The sequence below is a fragment of the Salvelinus alpinus genome, chromosome 3 (genome assembly GCF_045679555.1).
Source record: "Salvelinus alpinus chromosome 3, SLU_Salpinus.1, whole genome shotgun sequence".
NCBI lineage: Eukaryota > Metazoa > Chordata > Actinopteri > Salmoniformes > Salmonidae > Salvelinus > Salvelinus alpinus.
The window spans coordinates 90644645-90662460 of record NC_092088.1 but is presented as its reverse complement, the minus strand read 5'-3'; the positions used below and the strand labels follow the sequence as shown (position 1 = coordinate 90662460).

At 44.3% G+C, this 17816-nt stretch overlaps 1 protein-coding gene across 7 annotated transcripts in view; it reads left to right on the top strand.

Annotated features, from left to right (window-relative positions):
• col19a1 (collagen type XIX alpha 1 chain) overlaps positions 1-17816 on the top strand; it is a 259676-nt gene that overhangs the window by 20983 nt on the left and 220877 nt on the right. For 6 of the 7 annotated variants that reach the window (XM_071394459.1, XM_071394458.1, XM_071394457.1 and 3 more), the window contains exons 7-9: positions 291-371; positions 3124-3291; positions 4787-4849. In XM_071394459.1, coding sequence (XP_071250560.1) covers positions 291-371; positions 3124-3291; positions 4787-4849 — 312 coding nt within the window. The remainder of the gene's footprint in view (positions 1-290; positions 372-3123; positions 3292-4786; positions 4850-17816) is intronic. The other variant, XM_071394460.1, reaches the window with a different exon arrangement.

The following is a 17816-nucleotide window of genomic DNA, read 5'->3' as shown; positions in this document are numbered from 1 at the left end:
TTCCCACAACCTAATGAAACATTCTGGGAACCTTTTAAAGAACAGTTCTTGAATGTTCTTGAAACATCAGGCAAATGTTTTATACAAGCATTCAAAAAGAACATTTGCAGCGACCAAACGAACGTTCTGGGAACTTTCCCAGAAGCAATTTTGGTGTGCTGGGGTTGCTTAGTATCAGGCAAAGAAACATGCTTAATTTTTCAAAATATATATTGTTAGCATTTTAAAAAGTTAGTTTTTCTCTATATCTGAATCATCATAATGTCTCTAACAGATGTCTTTCTCTCCAGATCGAACTGCAACAAATCCTGATCTACTGTGACCCATACCTGGCTGAGATGGAGAACTGCTGTGAGCAGGCAGGATCTTCGGTAAGATATTTTACATTTTTATTTTATTTTTCTTTAATGTATGGTGCACATTTTAGGACATACATGAGATCTTCGACGTGGCTTGATATACAGTAGAGCAGGGGTATTACATTCTTACCCTACGAGTTCTGGAGTACTTCTAGTTTCTGTTCTACCTGATAATTAATTGCACCCACCTGGTTTCCCAGGTCTAAATCAGTCCCTGATTAGAGGGAAATATATGTTTTTAAAGCAGTGGAACTGGCTTCTTGGTCGAGATTTGAATTTAAGGGCAGTAGGTAATATAATCTGGTTGAGTTGTGTTTGTCCTTCTTGAAAAATACCCAACTGTATTATGTTTCTTCCATAAGGGACATCTTATCCAGGTTACTGTGCAATATCTTTGTGACAGCTGCTGATGTAAAACGGGATTTATAAATACATTTGATTGATTGATAGATTGATAGATAGATATTCTTCTGTTAGCTCATATTGCAGACCAGGTCAATGGAGAGTGACCTTACAGACTGTGGATGAATCCCAAATAGCACCCTATTCCCAGTATAGTGCACTACATTTGACCAGAGCCCATAGGAAAACGTGTGCAATTTGGACTGCTAACTGTGTTTAAAAGGAGAAGTGACCTTTGACATTTTGACAGTTAGGCCTATATGTATTCATAACCATGTTGTCATCTCAGTGAGTGTTGGGTTATGTTGATTCAATGTGCTAGGTCACATGTGGTCTATATGGTTGGAAATAGTGTGTTTCAGTGACCTCTCACCTTTGGCCTATGGCAGTTATAATATATATCCATAACCAGGATGTTATCTCAGTGTGCATTGAGTTTCAGTACTGGGGCTCAGTCAATATGGTAGGAAATAATGTATTGGCATTCAAAACCTTAAGTATTGTCCTTTCCTCGTTCCCCTGGGACAGTCATCTAGTTCCACAGTAATTAAGGTTCTCATTGGGTCAATGAATCATTGGACATGAACTGATTATAAATACGGTAGTAGTACTGGACTGTTATTACATTTCAGACTATTGGAGAACTGCATTTCAACATGTGTTGTATTATAATTGTCTGGTTTCCTATACCCAAATTAAGCCTACTCCTAAACTAAATAGCACTTTCATTGGAGATTTTACATTGCTTTCTAGACCAAAATTCTGTCTAGCCCTGGACTCAATTTCAAGTGAACTAGAAAACATAATTGAAAACAACATGAAATGATTAGGCTTAATGTGGTTCTAGGAAACTGGCCCTTAAATAGCAGCGTAATGTGTCTTAACAGTTTGTATGCAGTGGACATATACAAAATAGTCCAAATTGGTGAAGTGAAATCAAAAAAAAAAATGTAATGGAAAAGTGGTGCGTGCATATGTATTCACCCCCTTTGCTTTGGAAGCCCCTAAATAAGAGCTGGTGCAACCAGTTACCTTCAGAACTAATTAACGTAATAAATTAAGTCCACCTGTGTGCAAGTGCCACATGATCTGTCACATGATCTCAGTATATATACACTGATATACCTGTTCTGAAAGGCCCCAGAATCTGCAACACCACTAAACAAGATGCACCACCAAGCAAGCGGCACCATGAAGACCAGGGAGCTCCAAACAGGTCAGGGACAAAGTTGTGGAGAAGTACAGATCAGGGTTCGGTTATAAAAATCCATTATAAAAAAATTGAAAGAATATGGCACCACAACAACCTGCCAAGAGAGGGACACCCACCAAAACTCCCAGACCAGGCAAGGAGAGCATTAATCAGAGAGGCAACAAAGACACCAAAGATAACCCTGAAGGAGCTGCAAAGCTCCACAAAGGAGATCGGATTATCTATCCATAGGACCACTTTAAGCCGTACATTCCACAGAGCTGGGCTTTACGGAAGAGTGGCCAGAAAAAAGACATTGCTTAAAGAAAAAAATAAGGAAGCACGTTTGGTGTTTGCCAAAAGGCACGTGGGACACTCCCCAAACATATGGAAGAAGGTACTCTGGTCAGTCGAGACTAAAATGTAGCTTTTTGGCCATCAAGGAAAACGCTATGTCTGGAGCAAACCCAACACATCTCATCATCCCGAGAATACAATCCCCATGCTGTGGGGATGTTTTCATCGGCAGTACCTGGGAAACTGGACAGATATGAAGGAATGATGGATGGCGCTAAATACAGGGAAATTATTGAGGGAAACCTGTTTCCGTCTTCCAGAGATTTGTGACTGGGGCGGAGGTTCACCTTCCAGCAGGACAATGACCTTAAGCATACTGCTAAAGCAACACTTGAGTGATTTAAGGGGAAACATTTAAATGTCTTGGAATGGCCTTGTCAAAGCCCAGACCTCAATCCAATTGAGAATCTGTGGTATGACTTTGTACACCAGTGGAACCCATCCAACTTGAAGGTGCTGGAGCAGTTTTGCCTTGAAGAATGGGCAAAAATCCCAGTTGCTAGATGTGCCAAGCTTATAGAGACATACCTCAAGAGACTTGCAGCTGTAATTGCTGCAAAAGGTGGCTCTACAAAGTATTGACTTTGGGGGGGGTGAATACTTATGCACGCTCAAGTTTTCTTATTTCTTGTTTGTTTCACACAAAAAAATATTCTGCATCTTCCAAGTGGTAGGCATGCTGCGTAAATCAAATGATACAACCCCCCCAAAAAATCTATTGTAATTCCAGGTTGTAAGGCAACAAAATAGTAAAAATCCCAAGGGGGTGAATACTTTTGCAAGCCACTGTATATCTTTGTATTGATCCTACAGTGTGAGCCTAGCAGGGAGGGCCCTGGTGCTGGAGGGGTGACTCCCAATCCCTTGGATACAGCTGGAGCAGGCCAGCTCCCCCAGATGCTCTCCCAGCCCGTCCAGCCAGCCCAGGTCCAGCGGGTCCAGCATTCCAGCAGTGGCAGATGTCAATGTTCAGCAGGAAATGTACAGTCCATAGAAATATCCTGCGTCCCAAACAGCACTCTATTCTCTGTATTTGTGCACTACTTTTGACCAAGGCCAATAGGAAATAGGGTGCCATTACGGACGTAACCATACATATTACTGGAGTGATCTATGGTATAAACCTTATTAACTCTAGAATGTGTTGATAAAGGCAGCCATCTTGGTTTTCTATTTCATTCTGTGGTACAATCAGTCAAGTTGAGGAACGCTCAACTCCGTTCTCTTATATCCGTTCTCTTATATCCGTTCTCTTATTTCCGTTCTCTTATATCCGTTCTCTTATTTCCGTTCTCTTATTTCCGTTCTCTTATATCCGTTCTCTTATTTCCGTTCTCTTATATCCGTTCTCTTATATCCGTTCTCTTATATCCGTTCTCTTATATCCGTTCTCTTATATCCGTTCTCTTATATCCGTTCTCTTATTTCCGTTCTCTTATATCCGTTCTCTTATATCCGTTCTCTTATTTCCGTTCTCTTATATCCGTTCTCTTATATCCGTTCTCTTATATCCGTTCTCTTATATCGAGGCGGAGTTGAGTATTGATAACTGGTCACGCGGTTTGCTAGCAACAACATTGAGTCAACATCAGTCGATGCTTGTAAAAAATGTTAATCTGAAAACTTACCTGTACCTATGTTTGTCCTGTACTGTCCTTCACACTTTTAATAAAAACCTTTATTGAATGGAACCCCCGACTTTTTACTCGTTTGTGTTGCCTGACGGAAGATGTAGCGGCCTTGACGTACTATGTAGTCTAACATTAAAATGTCACAAGTCCATTCGTGCTGAGTTGAGCAACACAAACTAGGTAGAAGTTGGTTGTTGTTTTCGATAATTTTTTAAATTAAAAGTATTCATTTCAGCACCCTTCAGAAGGACCTCTTGTTGTACAGGACAAAAATAGGTACAGGTAAGCGTTTTCAGAATTTCAAGTATCGACTGATGGCAACTCAATGTTGTTGCTAGCAAATCGTGCGACCACTTATCAATACTCAACTCAACTTCGATATAGGAGATCGGAGTTGAGCAATCCTCAGTTACAATCTGTCCAAACAGCAATTAGAATCCTAATGGGTTGGAGTGTTCTGTTCTGTTCTAATGGAACCATGCATTCAGAATTCCAAATTCAAATATCCCACTGCTGCCACCAAACGTATTAAACAAGAAAATAAATAACCAATTAAAGCACATTTATGCCAATGCGTTTTCTTGGATGCCAACCAAAGGCAGGAAATAATAGCTTATTAGCAGTAATTTGGCACAAATATGTAGTTGCTTCGTTTGAGGCATGGCCGCCGTCTCCAGAGGTGGTTCCACTAATGTCCATGGAAGTGTTCTGAAAGCCGACTTCAGACAGAGGGGTACCTTGGGGAATTTCTCATGTCTTTGGGGAGTTTTTAATGTGTGGACGGACAGTCATTAGCAAGCTAGTTCAGGTAAATTACATCAATTAAATGTTCTTGTTCTTTCTAGGGTGATCAAGGTCTACCAGGCTTGGCAGGACTTCCAGGACAGAAAGGAGATCAAGGAGACAAGGTAAAGGAGATGTTGAATATCTATCTGGCTCAATAAAAACCATCATGACTGTGCATGTGTACACAGGTATTGTACCTGTAGAATTCAGTTACAATTCTAACAGAGATAATGCTGTTGTGCTTCCTTAGTCACATATTTCAGGGAGAGAGACAAAGACGGAGACAGAGAAAAAAACGACAGAGATAGAGACAGACAGTGACAGAGAAAAGACAGACAGAGATGGAGACAGACAGAGATGGAGACAGACAGAGATGGAGACAGACAGAGATGGAGACAGACAGAGATGGAGACAGACAGAGATGGAGACAGACACAGATGGAGACAGACACAGACGGAGACAGAAATAAGGAAATAAGTCCCAGACTGTATTGCATGTTATCCTCCGTGATTTAACAATGGAAATATGTCCCAGACTGTATTGCGTGTTATCCTCCGTGATTTAACAATGGAAATATGTCCCAGACTGAATTTACTAATGTCTATGTATGGATTTTCACATTTGGTGTGATTGGTTTTTTTTTATGGTAGAATGAATCAACTAAAACTAAAGTAATAGAACGAGCATTCAGATTCCCCCTGTCGTTTTACAATACATAACCGTCAGTATCAGTTAAACATTTCATTTGCTACGTGTTTCAAGCCTTGAAATCAGACAGAAACAAGTACAGGTGGCTCTCCATTAATCCTCTCCATTGTTTTGCGTGAAATTGTGCGAATTCAAAAATAATGTGGTGCATTATGGGATTCCACATCGATCTGAAGCCGTTGAAGTGGCTGTCGGAGGGTCTAATACACCCTTCATCATTTTCACTCCCTCAGCATAGGGACACTTGTGTATATGGCGGATGCGCGTGTGAATGCACAAATGGAGGGCTGAGGGCCGAAGGGACTGACAGAAATAGAGAGAGAGAAGAACCAGTGTGTTTGACAGAAAGAGAGAGAGAAGAGCCAGTGTGTTTGACAGAAAGAGAGAGAGAAGAGCCAGTGTGTTTGACAGAAAGAGAGAGAGAGAGAAGAACCAGTGTGTTTGACAGAAAGAGAGAGAGAAGAACCAGTGTGTTTGACAGAAAGAGAGAGAGAAGAAGCAGTGTGTTTGACAGAGAGAGAGAGAGAAGAACCAGTGTGATTGACAGAAAGAGAGAGAGAAGAACCAGTGTGTTTGACAGAGAGAGAGAGAAGAACCAGTGTGTTTGACAGAAAGAGAGAGAGAAGAGCCAGTGTGTTTGACAGAAAGAGAGAGAGAGAGAAGAACCAGTGTGTTTGACAGAGAGAGAGAGAGAAGAACCAGTGTTTGACAGAAAGAGAGAGAGAAGAACCAGTGTGTTTGAAAAAAGAGAGAGAGAAGAACCAGTGTGTTTGACAGAGAGAGAGAGAGAAGAACCAATGTGTTTGACAGAAAGAGAGAGAGAAGAACCAGTTTGTTTGACAGAGAGAGAGAGAGAAGAACCAGTGTGTTTGACAGAAAGAGAGAGTGAAGAACCAGTGTGTTTGACAGAAAGAGAGAGAGAAGAACCAGTGTGTTTGACAGAAAGAGAGAGAGAGAAGAACCAGTGTGTTTGACAGAAAGAGAGAGAGAAGAACCAGTGTGTTTGACAGAAAGAGAGAGAGAGAAGAACCAGTGTGTTTGACAGAAGAGAGAGGGAGAAGAACCAGTGTGTTTGACAGAAAGAGAGAAAGAAGAACCAGTGTGTTTGACAGAAAGAGAGAGAGAGAAGAACCAGTGTGTTTGACAGAAAGAGAGAGAGAAGAACCAGTTTGTTTGACAGAGAGAGAGAGAGAAGAACCAGTGTGTTTGACAGAAAGAGAGAGTGAAGAACCAGTGTGTTTGACAGAAAGAGAGAGAGAAGAACCAGTGTGTTTGACAGAAAGAGAGAGAGAAGAACCAGTGTGTTTGACAGAAAGAGAGAGAGAGAAGAACCAGTGTGTTTGACAGAAAGAGAGAGAGAAGAACCAGTGTGTTTGACAGAAAGAGAGAGAGAAGAACCAGTGTGTTTGACAGAAAGAGAGAAAGAAGAACCAGTGTGTTTGACAGAAAGAGAGAGAGAAGAACCAGTGTGTTTGACAGAAAGAGAGAGGGAGAAGAACCAGTCTGTTTGACAGAAAGAGAGAAAGAAGAACCAGTGTGTTTGACAGAAAGAGAGAGAGAGAAGAACCAGTGTGTTTGACAGAAAGAGAGAAAAAAGAACCAGTGTGTTTGACAGAAAGAGAGAGAGAAGAACCAGTGTGTTTGACAGAAAGAGAGAGAGAAGAACCAGTGTGTTTGACAGAAAGAGAGAGAGAAGAACCAGTGTGTTTGACAGAAAGAGAGAGGGAAGAACCAGTGTGTTTGACAGAGAGAGAGAGAGAGAAGAACCAGTGTGTTTGACAGAAAGAGAGAGAGAAAAAGACCCAGTGTGTTTGACAGAAAGAGAGAGAGAAGAAGCAGTGTGTTTGACAGAGAGAGAGAGAGAAGAAGCAGTGTGTTTGACAGAGAGAGAGAGAGAAGAACCAGTGTGTTTGACAGAAAGAGAGAGAGAAGAACCAGTGTGTTTGACAGAGACAGAGAGAGAAGAGCCAGTGTGTTTGACAGAAAGAGAGAGAGAAGAACCAGTGTGTTTGACAGAAAGAGAGAGAGAAGAAGCAGTGTGTTTGACAGAGAGAGAGAGAGAGAAGAACCAGTGTGTTTGACAGAAAGAGAGAGAGAGAGAAGAACCAGTGTGTTTGACAGAAAGAGAGAGAGAGAGAAGAACCAGTGTGTTTGACAGAGACAGAGAGAGAAGAACCAGTGTTTGACAGAAAGAGAGAGAGAAGAACCAGTGTGTTTGACAGAAAGAGAGAGAGAAGAACCAGTGTGTTTGACAGAAAGAGAGAGAGAAGAACCAGTGTGTTTGACAGAAAGAGAGAGAGAAGAACCAGTGTGTTTGACAGAGAGAGAGAGAGAGAAGAACCAGTGTGTTTGACAGAAAGAGAGAGAGAGAGAAGAGCCAGTGTGTTTGACAGAAAGAGAGAGTGAAGAACCAGTGTGTTTGACAGAAAGAGAGAGAGAAGAACCAGTGTGTTTGACAGAGAGAGAGAGAAAAGAACCAGTGTGTTTGACAGAAAGAGAGAGAGAAGAACCAGTGTGTTTGACAGAAAGAGAGAGAGAGAAGAACCAGTGTGTTTGACAGAAAGAGAGAGAGAAGAACCAGTGTGTTTGACAGAAAGAGAGAGTGAAGAACCAGTGTGTTTGACAGAAAGAGAGAGAGAAGAACCAGTGTGTTTGACAGAAAGAGAGAGAGAAGAACCAGTGTGTTTGACAGAGAGAGAGAGAGAAGAGCCAGTGTGTTTGACAGAAAGAGAGAGAGAAGAACCAGTGTGTTTGACAGAAAGAGAGAGAGAGAAGAACCAGTGTGTTTGACAGAAAGAGAGAGAGAAGAACCAGTGTGTTTGACAGAAAGAGAGAGGGAAGAACCAGTGTGTTTGACAGAGAGAGAGAGTGAAGAACCAGTGTGTTTGACAGAAAGAGAGAGAGAAGAACCAGTGTGTTTGACAGAAAGAGAGAGAGAGAGAAGAGACAGTGTGTTTGACAGAAAGAGAGAGAGAGAGAACCAGTGTGTTTGGGAATGAAGAATGATAGGAATTCATTACTCTGAACAGGTGGTGATTCGCCTATTAGAACCAGATGGTCTTTGTGGTCATTGACCCAATTACCATAGAGTGGTGTAGTTTGGGTAAAGTAATTTTTCAGAGCTAGTAGGAACTTGTGTGTGTCCTAAATGGCACCCTATTCCCAATATAGTGCACTACTTTGGAGCAGAGCCCTATGGGATATCTTATAGGCCCTGGTCAAAAGAAATGCACTATATAGAGACTAGGGGGCCATTTGGGATGCAGTCCTTCTGTTTTTCCCTTAAAACCACTCAGGAATTCAGAGAAAGTACAACAGCTACACAAGCTTTAAATCATTCTACCTGTAGGACCGACCGAGAGGAGGGGGAATTGTGTTATTTGTGAAACTCTCCGTTATAATTAGTATGTTCCTGGTGTAGAAGTGGCATTAAGTTTGTTATAGTGGTCTACTAGGACCAAAGATAACATCTCAGTCTATATATCCTTATTGAACTAGTCTTGGCACTTTAGCTACCATTAAATCATATTAAAAGTAGCACAAAATAAATATCTTTAAAGTCATAATTCATTTTTTTTCAGGTTCAAAGTAACTAGTTGCCTCAAAAAAATTGTAGGGAAAACTCCAAACGTATCATACTGAGGTGAATAGATTCCTGTGAGCACACCATTTACTTGTTCTATTAAACTGTGAATCCAATACAAAGACGTGTCGTTTTCTGAAAGGGTCATTTAATTACTGTACCTCTGTTGAAGTTATACGTTTTGACAGACAAGCTGGGTTCAGCGACACTGTGACAACCAATCAACTGCCCCGAATAGGATTCCTGGCATTATTATCACTTTTAGAAGAAGTGCATTGTGGGACTAAATGAAATTAGTGACAGCTCGTTGAGAAGGCAAGCAGGCAGGAATGGAATACATCTGTAGTACGGTGCTAAACACATTCTGGGTTTTGTAAAGGAATAATAAAAAGATATCATTTCATGACTACGTCAATGTTTAGATTTTATTCCACCTAGGAGCTGTGAATGTGTTAATACATCGTATAACATAGTACTAGGGCTGTAAATCCGATAATATAATACAAGGCCATTAGGAAAAACTGATTTCCTTTCAAGGACGCTGCCTTCTCAATACCAGGAGTGATGTGTTTAATTTCCTGAAGAACCCTGGATGACCACAGCTGTTTAATCCCTGTGAACGGGATTAGGATCCTCCATCCAACTTTCACCACAGTGCCGGATTAATACTTTCTCTTGAAGTAACACAACCACAAAGTAATCCCCGTTTTCCTTGTAAGGTCATAACAATTAACCCACAGTTCTCATTATGATTCTGTTTAAATGCTCTAAAGTCTCAATAGTATTGGAGCTTCTGTATTCATCTCTGTAAATGTGCATTAAAAGGTTGGAATGGTGATGATCATTTCTGTTCCCTCTTTCTATAAAACGTAATCATTCTGCTATTGCTATCCTCTAGCACACATTCATCTATTGTATGTACATGTCCAGTTGGTGTCTTCAAGAAGTGGCTATGCTTCTCTACTTCATTTGAGCTGTACAGTAATTCAGTTCCACATGACCCATTTATCCCCCTGCTTAACGCTCAGTTAAGGTAATACTGTAAAACCTGAATGAGTCGGCTGTCGGGTAAAAGTCATTCGTAGAAGTGGACTTCCAATGGGAATTAAGCATGAGACTCAGTGAATGTTATGCATTTATTGAAGAGCTTCTGTAACTTAGTGCCACAGTCCAGTAAAAATCATATTATGGATGGATGGATGGATGGATGGATGGATGAAGGAAAATACAGTGATATCCTTGATGAAAGAGGGTATGAAATGTGTTTGATATCCAGTGGTGTTCTAAGGTTTTCTTCCCAAGGAGTAATGACAGCACATAAACCCAGGAGGATGCCCACAAAATCCCTTCAGGCATTAAAAACATACTACGTTAATGGGCTTATGGTTTTACTACCAAAGATAAATGTCTCTATTTATCCATTTATATTATGCTGCTCGCCTTTCGCAATAGAAAATAGAGTGCATTCGGAAAGAATTCAGACCCCTTCACTTTTTCCACATTTTCAATCCATAAAAGGATTAAATAAATAAAAATCCTCATCAATCTACACACAATACCCCATAATGACAAAGCGAAAACACGTTTTTAGAAATGTTTGCACATTTACTACATCTAAACAACAGAAATACCTTATTTACATAAGTATTCAGATCCTTTGATATGAGACTGAAAATTGAGCTCAGGTGCATCTTGTTTCCATTGATCACCCATGTTTTTACAACTTGACAACTTGATTGGAGTCCACCTGTGGTCAATTCAATTGATTGGACATGATTTGGAAAATCACACAGTTGATAGTGCATATCAGAGCAAAAACCTAGTGAACAAAACCTGAACAGTCCTGGCCAAAACCTGACAGAATCCCCCCCCTAGGAACGGCTCCTGACGTTCCTACCAGCCTTCTCAGGGTGGAGGACCCTGAACTGACGAATGAGGTCAGGGTCCAGTATGTCCTTGGCAGGAACCCAGGAGCGCTCCTCGGGACCGTAGCCTTCCCAGTCCACCAGATACTGCCAGGACCGCTGCACCCGGCGGGAATCCAGTATCCGATGGACGGTATAAGCCGACTGGCCTCCGATGATACGGGGCGGAGGGGGAGGTCTGCCTGCCGGGATAAGGGGAGAAAAAACAACAGGTTTTAATAAAGAAATGTGAAACGTGGGATTAATTTTAAGGGATCTGGGTAAGTGCAGGCGAAAAGTAACGGGGTTCACTTTTCTGGCAACCTTAAAGGGACCGATGAATTTCTGGGACAGTTTGCGAGACTCCACCCGTAGCGGTAAATTCTTGGTTGAGAGCCATACTCTCTGGCCGAGGCGCAGGGTAGGCCCGGGACGGCGACGTCTGTTGGCTTGTTGTTGGTACCTCTGTGAGGAACGCAGAAGATTAAGACGGGCCTTCTTCCACGTAAGCCGACAGCGTCTGATGAACCTCGAGGCTGAAGGCACACTGACTTCTGCCTCCTGGTCCGGGAACAATGGAGGAGCATAGCCAAACTGACACTCGTGCGGGGACATACCAGTGGAGGAGGAGCACAAGGTGTTGTGCGCGTACTCGGCCCAAACCATGAAGGACGACCATGTGGACGGGTTGTTGGAGACCATACATCTGAGGGTGGTTTCCAGCTCTTGATTCATCCTCTCGGTTTGGCCATTGGACTCCGGATGGTACCCTGAAGATAGACTGCCAGTGGCCCCTATGAGTTGGCAGAAGGCCTTCCAAAACCTTGAGGCGAACTGGGGACCTCTGTCAGAAACCATATCTTGCGGAATGCCGAAGACTCGGAACACATGGTTAATCACCAACTCAGCCGTTTCCTTGGCAGAAGGTAACTTAGTCAAGGGAACGAACCTGGCCGCCTTAGAAAACCTGTCGATGATGACTAGGATAGTTGTATTACCATGGGACGGAGGAAGGCCAGTAATAAAGTCCAATGAGATATGGGACCAGGGTCGGTGGGGAATAGATAGAGGGTGAAGGAGTCCTTGAGGGCGGAGGTGAGAAGATTTGCCCTGGCAGCACACGGAACAGGCCTTGACGAAAGTGGCAACGTCTTCTTTTATGGTGGGCCACCAGAACTTACGCTGGATGAACTCCAAGGTGCGACCTACGCCCGGGTGACAGGTGAGGCGAGAGGAGTGCGCCCACAGAAGGACTTGGGACCTTGCTGCCTTGGGAACAAACAACCGATTGGCAGGACCTCCTCCAGGGCCCGGTTCGATGGCTTGGGCTTGTTTCACGGTATCCTCCACTTGCCACGAGATCGGAGCCACGATCTTAGCGGCCGGAAGGACAGTCATGTCAGTATCTTCTCGAATGGCAGGAGAGTAGATTCGTGACAAGGCGTCCGGTTTGAGATTCTTCGACCCGGGTCTATAGGTGAGGATAAACTGAAATCGGCTGAAGAAAAGAGACCATCGAGCTTGTCTGGAGTTCAACCGCTTCGCCTGCTGGATATACTCCAGATTTTTGTGGTCCGTAAGCACTTGAAACGGTTGAGAAGCCCCCTCGAGCCAGTGTCTCCATTCCTTCAATGCCATCTTAACCGCTAGGAGTTCACGATCCCCCACATCGTAATTCCTCTCGGCCGGGGTAAGCCGGTGAGAGAAGAAGGCGCAAGGATGAAGCTTCTTGTCTTCACCCCTCTGAGACAGGACAGCTCCAACCCCAACCTCTGATGCGTCTACCTCCACCACAAAAGGTTCATCCGCCGTTGGTAGTGTCAGAATGGGAGCAGAGAGGATGCGCTGCTTGAGTCCTTGGAAGGCCGTCTCAGCTTCTCTTCCCCACAGAAACCTTGTGTTGCCACCCTTGGTTACAGCTGAGAGAGGGGCTGCCACCGAGCTGAAGTTCTTGATGAACTTGCGGTAAAAGTTGGTGAAGCCCAGGAAACGCTGAACTTCCTTAACGGACTTGGGGGTGGGCCAATCCACTACCGCCCCTACCTTCTTGGGGTCCATCTGGACTCGACCGGGTTCCACTACAAATCCCAGGAATTGTACTCGGGAGGAATGGAATTCACATTTTTCCGGCTTAACGTACAAATGGCTGTCAAGGAGGCGTTTGAGTACTTGTCTGACATGCTTAGTGTGTTCTTGAAGGGAGCTCGAAAAGATGAGGATGTCATCCAAGTAAACAAACACGAAGATGTTAAGCATATCCCTAAGCACATCGTTTATGAGCGCTTGGAACACAGCTGGAGCGTTGGTCAGGCCGAAGGGCATCACCGAGTATTCGTAGTGACCAGTAGGCGTGTTGAAAGCGGTCTTCCACTCGTCACCGGGTTTGATCCGCACAAGATGGTATGCGTTCCGCAGGTCAAGCTTAGTGAAGACAACTGCTTCCTGGAGCAGCTCAAAGGCTGTGGCCATAAGGGGTAGCGGGTAGCGGTTACGGACGGTTATGGCATTAAGTCCCCGGTAGTCGATGCAAGGACGTAATCCCCCGTCTTTTTTGGCCACAAAGAAAAACCCTGCTCCCGCCGGCGAGGTGGATGGACGCATGAGGCCTGCTGCCAGAGCATCCTTGATGTAGGTATCCATAGCAGCTCGTTCGGGAGGAGATAGGGAAAAGATCCGACCCCTGGGGGGGCAGGTGCCCGGAAACAGGTCGATGGGGCAATCGTAAGGTCTATGGGGTGGTAGTTTGGTGGCCCTCTGTTTGCTAAATACCGGTTTGAGGTCATGGTAACACTCGGGAACTCGGGACAGGTCGATGGATTCTAGAGACTCGGGAGGGGAACTCGGGGAACTTGGGAAGATACAAGTGGCTTGGCACGTAGGACCCCACTGCTTGATAGTGCCCACAGACCAGTCGATGTGAGGGTTATGGCTGTGAAGCCAGGGGTATCCAAGGACGAGAGGGAACTCGGAACACGAGGTCAGATGAAAGTTCATCACTTCCTGGTGTTGGGAAACTGAAAGTCGCAAGGGGGTAGTGACACGAGTGACAAGTCCAGATCCCAAAGGGCTTCCATCCAACGTAGTAACCCTTATGGGGTCACTTAGAGGTTCAGAGGGAACGCCATTCTCCTTCGCCCAGACACCATCCATGAAGTTACCTGCGGCTCCAGAGTCTACCAAGGCTTGAAGGGGAAGCTCGTGGTTGTCCCAGGAAAGGGTAACTGGAATGAGCAGGCGGGAGTTGGATGGATGGGAGGAGGTTATGTTACCCGTTACAGTCCTCCCAGGCCTGCACGGGAGAGTGCGTTTTCCCTGGAGCCCGGGACACGTGGAGAGGAAATGGCCCGGTTTGCCGCAATATAGACAGCATCGCTCCCTCATCCGGCGGTCTCTCTCAGCCTGGGAGATGCGTCCAACCTGCATGGGTTCCGGTGGAGTCAGTGAGGATAAAGGTGGAGACTCGGAGCTGGGACCGATAGGAGCTAGGGTGAGAGATCTACGGTTGAGCTCTCTCTCTCTCAGACGCTGGTCTATGCGTGAAGCCAACTTGATCAGGGACTCGAGGTTGTCTGGTGGTTCCCGAGTGGCCAGTTCATCTTGGATGGTGTCGGAAAGACCCTTCAAAAAGCACACTGTGAGCGCCTCGTCATTCCAGCCACTCACTGCTGCCACCGTGTGGAACTGGATGGCATAGTCCATCACGCTGCGCCGACCTTGGCGGAGAGTCAGGAGCTGTTTGGCTGAGTCAGGACCGCTGGTAGGACCTTGAAACACTCGCTTGAATTCTTAAGGTAGAGTAGCTGGCACAGCAGGGACTTTGGGCATCCCACACAGCAGTAGCCCAGGCTAGGGCTTTTTCCGACAGCAGGGTGATGATATATGCTATCTTGGAGCGGTCGGTGGGAAACGACGAGGGTTGCAGCTCGAAGGAGAGAGAACATTGGGTGAAAAACCCCTTACAAACACTCGGATCACCTGAGAACCGTTGGGGAGGCGGCAGACGAGGTTCAGCCAGGGGGTTAACTGCCACGGGCACTTGAATCTGATGAACTGGAGCAGAAGCGGTTGCAGGAGAAAGTTGATCAGAAATCTGCTTTATGGAAGTCATCATCTCCGACAGAAGTTGAGAATGTCCAGCCAGTAAGGCCTCTTGCTGAACCAGAGCAGCTTCGTGACGTTGGACAGTCCCCTCGTGGTGGGACAGCATGGGAAAAAAGTCCTGGGTACTGGCTGCCTCTGGGTTCATATTAATGGCTCAGTGTTTCTGTCAGGACCCGGTGCGAGAAACAGTCACTAAATAATTGGCAGAACCCAGAAGATGAGGCAGACACAGCAGTACTAGAGATGGTGGTTTAATAAAAAAATAGATATCTTCCAAAATACAAAGAAAATCCACAAAGTGGTAAAAACAGCAAGGGAAAAAACAAACCTCAAAAGACCAATCCAAAAATACACGAGAACAAAACCAGAGAACCTCTGGAAAATCCAACAAGAGAAAAATGATCACAAAGGCTGGGGCTGGGTGCTAACATACAAACACTGAGCAAGGAACTGAGGAACACACAGGGTTTAAATACTAACAAGGGAATGACTTACAGGTGCAAACAATAATTAGGGCAAGAAAAAACAAAAGGTACAAAAAAGGTGCAAGGGGGACATCTAGTGAACAAAACCTGAACAGTCCTGGCCAAAACCTGACAGATGCTAACAACGAACTTCAAAGATTCCTAAATGTTTATCCACCACATTGTCAGACAGTAAACATGGTCAGAGATACAGTGTTGTTTTTTTAGAAGAATCACATTAGTGGAAACGGAGGGTGTTCTCAGGGCAGGCCTGGTTGTAGCTAGATATGTTCCAGTCACGTTTTTTTGTTGTTGATGCATTTTAGCTGTCCCGAACCCTATCCCTAACCCTATCCCTAACCCTGTCCCTAACCCTGTCCCTAACCCTGTCCCTAACCCTATCCCTAACCCTATCCCTAACCCTATCCCTAACCCTGTCCCTAACCCTATCCCTAACCCTAACCCTATCCCTAACCCTGTCCCTAACCCTATCCCTAACCCTATCCCTAACCCTGTCCCTAACCCTATCCCTAACCCTGTCCCTAACCCTATCCCTAACCCTATCCCTAACCCTAACCCTATCCCTAACCCTAACCCTATCCCTAACCCTGTCCCTAACCCTATCCCTAACCCTGTCCCTAACCCTGTCCCTAACCCTGTCCCTAACCCTGTCCCTAACCCTATCCCTAACCCTATCCCTAACCCTATCCCGAACCCTGTTCCTAACCTGAACCTCATTCTCCTAACCTGTTACAAAAAGTCCCTTCTGCTAGTGAAAACTGGCAGACCTGCCCCGAGAACAGCGTGGGTTCTGAGTAACGCGATACTTGTGAAGGGCTCGACAGCAACCTTCACCACCGAATCTAGCTTTGCTTTCCATGTCTAATTTTGTAGATGGTGAAAACCAATGTCACCACTGGCAATACATGATCACACAGCAAACATTCAGCTAGTTAGAGATAAGCTCAATTATGCACGTTGGAGCCCCAACATATACTAATTACCCTGTTGAAGTGTGTCATAATTATCTCTAATGGATTTAACAGAGGAGAACATGTTGTCACTTAGAGGGGGACGTGTGTGTGTGTGTGTGTGTGTGTGTGTGTGTGTGTGTGCGTGCGTGCGTGCATGGGTATTGAAGACATTTGATTAATGATCTGCCCTTCCTTGACATGGCAGCAGACAGACAGTCAGAGGGGAAGAATGAAGGAGAATGCCACAGAACAATAGACAAGATTCCATAGGATACTGTCTATCTCCTACATCACTGGTTATCCTATAGATTCCATAGGCTACTGTCTATCTCCTACATCACTGGTTATCCTATAGATTCCATAGGCTACTGTCTATATCCTACATAACTGGTTATCCTATAGATTCCATAGGCTACTGTCTATCTCCTACATCACTAGTTATCCTATAGATTCCATAGGCTACTGTCTATCTCCTACATCACTGGTTATCCTATAGATTCCATAGGCTACTGTCTATCTCCGACATCACTGGTTATCCTATAGATTCCATAGGCTACTCTCTATCTCCTACATCACTGGTTATCCTATAGATTCCATAGGCTACTGTCTATCTCCTGTATCACTGGTTATCCTATAGATTCCATAGGCTACGGTCTATCTCCTACATCACTAGTTATCCTATAGATTCCATAGGCTACTGTCTATCTCCTACATCACTAGTTATCCTATAGATTCCATAGGCTACTCTCTATCTCCTACATCACTAGTTATCCTATAGATTCCATAGGCTACTGTCTATCTCCTACATCACTGGTTATCATATAGATTCCATAGGCTACTGTCTATCTCCTACATCACTAGTTATCCTATAGATTCCATAGGCTACTCTCTATCTCCTACATCACTAGTTATCCTATAGATTCCATAGGCTACTGTCTATCTCCGACATCACTGGTTATCCTATAGATTCCATAGGCTACTCTCTATCTCCTACATCACTGGTTATCCTATAGATTCCATAGGCTACTGTCTATCTCCTGTATCACTGGTTATCCTATAGATTCCATAGGCTACGGTCTATCTCCTACATCACTAGTTATCCTATAGATTCCATAGGCTACTGTCTATCTCCTACATCACTAGTTATCCTATAGATTCCATAGGCTACTCTCTATCTCCTACATCACTAGTTATCCTATCGGTTCCATAGGCTACTGTCTATCTCCTACATCACTGGTTATCATATAGATTCCATAGGCTACTCTCTATCTCCTACATCACTAGTTATCCTATAGATTCCATAGGCTACTGTCTATCTCCTACATCACTGGTTATCATATAGATTCCATAGGCTA